Genomic DNA, 3,500 nt, shown 5'->3' on the forward strand with positions numbered 1-3,500 from the left:
GGGAGGGGAGGGGAGGGGGAGGGGGGAGGGGGGAGGAGAGGAAGAGGGGAGGGGAAAGAGGAGAGGGTGCATGTACCCACACCTCCATCCAAGGCACCAATGATCCTTCCACATCCAGAGATTTTCCTACACCTCCACTAGAACATCCACAGGAAACCCACACAGACATGGGGAGAATGTGCAAATTCCACACAGACTGGCACCCGAGGCTGGAATCGAACCTGGGTCCCTGACGCTGAGAGGCAGCAGTGCTAACCACTGCGGCACCATACCACCTCTGGAATGCCACTGGCAGGAAAAATTTGAAATGGTGAAATAAATCTCAGTTATTTACACATGCTAAATTTCAATTAATGACATATTCTTCACAATCTAAGAAGATTTCAAAGATACTTAAGTACTTTTTGAAAGTGAACCACTGTTGCAATAAGGCAAATATTCTAGATAGAATTGTCAACAAACTCCACATCACTAGTTATGACTAACATCTCTGCATTAAAATTTCTGTCTATCAGTTCATTCACTTAAAACCAAATAGAATCAAAGAAACAAATTGAAGGCCTTATCGTGGGTTAAAAACTTTACAATTTCAACTAAAGGGCAAGGTGAAAGTGGAGGGAGCAGGGGGCGAAAAAGAGAACTTGTGGAGCATTGCAAGGGGTTCACCACTCACACGGCAGAATATGGTACCAGGAAAAAGGGTTACAATGGCATAGGTTACGTAGGCAGGTGTTTGAAAACGATATTCTGGTGGGTTAAATATGTTTTGTATAAAGGTAGTCACACTACAATAATCTAGCCAACTTTCTCACTCACCTGCCTGATTCTGCACGGTTGGCTTGCTAGGTTTCAAATTGCTGAAGTCAAGTGTGCCATGTTTTCCCCGACAGGTCCTCTTCCCCAGCCCCCTACTGTAGGCTAGATACAACAGACCGAGGCCGGCTGCTGCCCCCAGACCCAGCCCCAGGGTCGCCCGGGACCCGCAAACACTAAGATCCCCGCTCATCGTCCTTGTTTAGATCCCGTTTGGGGCTCGCCCTACATCACTCAGCAGTGGCACCTGGTACATTCACGGGGTGCGAACGTAGCATAACTTTTTTGGGGGGGGGGGGGTGGGGGGGGCGTTCCAGCAGGGTGCCGAGGTGGCAGGATGACAACGTTACCCTAGGATCTAGTCTCTTAATGCTGTTTCCCCCCACGAGACCAGCTCAGAATCTCAGGGGAACCCTCCCCTGTTTAAATCCCTAACGGTCCGCCTCGCGCCAGCTGGGCAACAAATATTAACCGCGGAATCTGCTTCATCGCTCGCTTCTCCAGCGTCTCTAAGATTCCTTCAATGCGCAGATATTGCAGTTTCGCTTTTTTTATTATTATTATTATTGGCAGCGTCTACCGTTATCTTGACTTTGCCGTGTTTCTCTTTCACGTCCCCCCATCATGTCCCCGCCCCACCCGAGCGCTTGTTGTGAGTGGACAACCTTTTGTACTACCGAATAAAGAGTCCCCCGCGCTTCCCCCTCCCGCCGGAACCACCGGGGCTCCCGCATGGGTTCCGGATCTCTTCCTGCCTCTGCGGCGTTTTAACCGTTTTCGAAAAAAAGTGGGGGGAATCGTTCGATGTCGTTTTAAACGCTCCCCCCGGATGTAAAGCAGTCTCTTTGGGACCAGCAAGGAGCCAACGGCAAGCAGTATCGAGGGAGAGCTGCATGGTCGAGATTGCTAGTCCTTTGTAAGAACTTTTAAGCCGAAACTTTCACTTGCCTCTTTTGTTTTTTTTTGCTCGTTCTTTTTTTTCTATTTTCTCTGTTGCCAAAGATCCCAAGTGATAATAAGAAAGGACGAGTGACCTTACATGCTAGTGTACAGTGTCCTGAAAAAAATGTTCTCTTCCCCCGTGCCGCAAGTCCCGAGCTGTCTGGGCTTTTAAATTGAGTCTCTTGATCACAACATCAAATTAATATTTTTTTCGAATCAATCGAATTGGACACCTCTGAACCTCCCAGGTCAGGAATAGGGACACTACCACCGCACCACATCAATTTATGTCCTCCCTTTAATAAACTGTGCCCACATGTCACCAAAAGGAATACTGAGATACCCGAAAACTTTTGATCTTAAAAACGTTTTAACAGGCGAGAGAAAGGGTGGATGGGAAGTTTTAGGGAGATAACGCAAGAGGGGTGGTTGATAGGCGGTACATTTTGGAATATGCGAATCACAGTATTTAATGAGGTCAAGTTTATCGAGATTACAAATGGGTGACGAGGCAAAAGAGCAATGGTGTGGTCGGATCCGAAGGTTACCGCAGTGTTCTGAAACAGACATCAAGACAGTTGACCTTTATGGAGATGGAAATACGCAGTCTTGGTGATGGCGATACACAGTTTAGATAGCAGTGGGCAACAAGGAGTTGGAGGTAGTGGTTAATAATTGAAATTGTGTTAGGGCAGACAATGGCTTCCAGCTTCCTAATATTGGAAACAAATCTTAGCTCTTTAAACTGAGGGACTGCAGATATTATGCACGTTCATGGAGAGATAGATCAGTGTATGTGTCAATGGGCATGTGAAATTTAAAGTGTTTCAATGCATGATCATATATTGTTGACAGACAACTAGGTATTGAGGACTGCTATATTGTCAGAGATAGAACATCCCTGAATGCCCTTCATACTAATACTAAAAATCTCTGTCTTGAATTTAGTCAACAACTGAGTTCACTGGAATACAGAATTCTAATGCTTCTCAACACTGAGTGAATAATTTCCTTTCAGCTAATGTGTAAATGTACAATCTCTTATTCTGAGACTGACCCCTTGTACTACATCCCCATCTAGGGAAACATATTCTTATCATGTATCCTGTCAAGGTCCTTAAGAATATTATATGTTTCAATTAGATCTCCCTTTGTTCTTTAAGATGTCAGATAATATATTCTACTCCAATTCTTCCTCAATTCCTTCCAGACTAGTCTCTTTAATGACTGTTTTGTGGACTCCCTGTAGAGCACGTAAGTCCTTCCTTAGATTAGAAGAACTAAACTACATAAAGCACTCCCAATGTGGCCTAACCAATATACAATATAATTGCAAGAAGATATCTTTCATCTTGTGCTGCAATTCCTGATAACAAAAACTAACATACTGTTTTATTGCTATTATGATATCTAAAACTGAAGTACCATCAATCTGTCATGGCACCAATTGAACAGGGATGGGGAAATTCTCCTGATGGCATGTTCAAGTTTTTTTCCTCAAGTAACGCCTACAAACATGAGCCAGTAGGGAATACAGCTCATTGTTGTTTGTGGAATCTTAATGTGCCAAATGACAATGGTGTTTGCCTAAATAAGTCAAAAATGCAAATTAATTCTTTCGTTATCCATTATTATATTAAATTTTGTAATCTATTTTTCAAATTAATTTATTCCTAATTGTCCTCAAGGAGGTTGCGTTGAGCTGCCTTTGAAACTTCTGCAACCTTTATGGTAAAAGAAACATC

General features: G+C 43.8%; 1 protein-coding gene across 3 annotated transcripts in view; it reads right to left on the reverse strand.

Moving 5' to 3' along the window:
* The window catches only part of LOC122553844 (regulator of microtubule dynamics protein 3-like), a 266,228-nt gene extending 264,563 nt beyond the window's left edge, over window positions 1-1,665 (reverse strand). Inside the window, exon 1 of one of the 3 annotated variants that reach the window (XM_043698253.1) lies at window positions 1,394-1,665. In XM_043698253.1, coding sequence (XP_043554188.1) covers window positions 1,394-1,547 — 154 coding nt within the window. In that variant the 5' untranslated portion in view covers window positions 1,548-1,665. Of the gene's footprint in view, window positions 1-816 lie in introns of all 3 variants that reach the window. The other 2 variants (XM_043698251.1, XM_043698252.1) reach the window with 2 other exon arrangements.
* Window positions 1,666-3,500: the final 1,835 nt, after the last annotated feature.

This window comes from Chiloscyllium plagiosum, chromosome 10 (genome assembly GCF_004010195.1).
Source record: "Chiloscyllium plagiosum isolate BGI_BamShark_2017 chromosome 10, ASM401019v2, whole genome shotgun sequence".
Taxonomy (NCBI): domain Eukaryota; kingdom Metazoa; phylum Chordata; class Chondrichthyes; order Orectolobiformes; family Hemiscylliidae; genus Chiloscyllium; species Chiloscyllium plagiosum.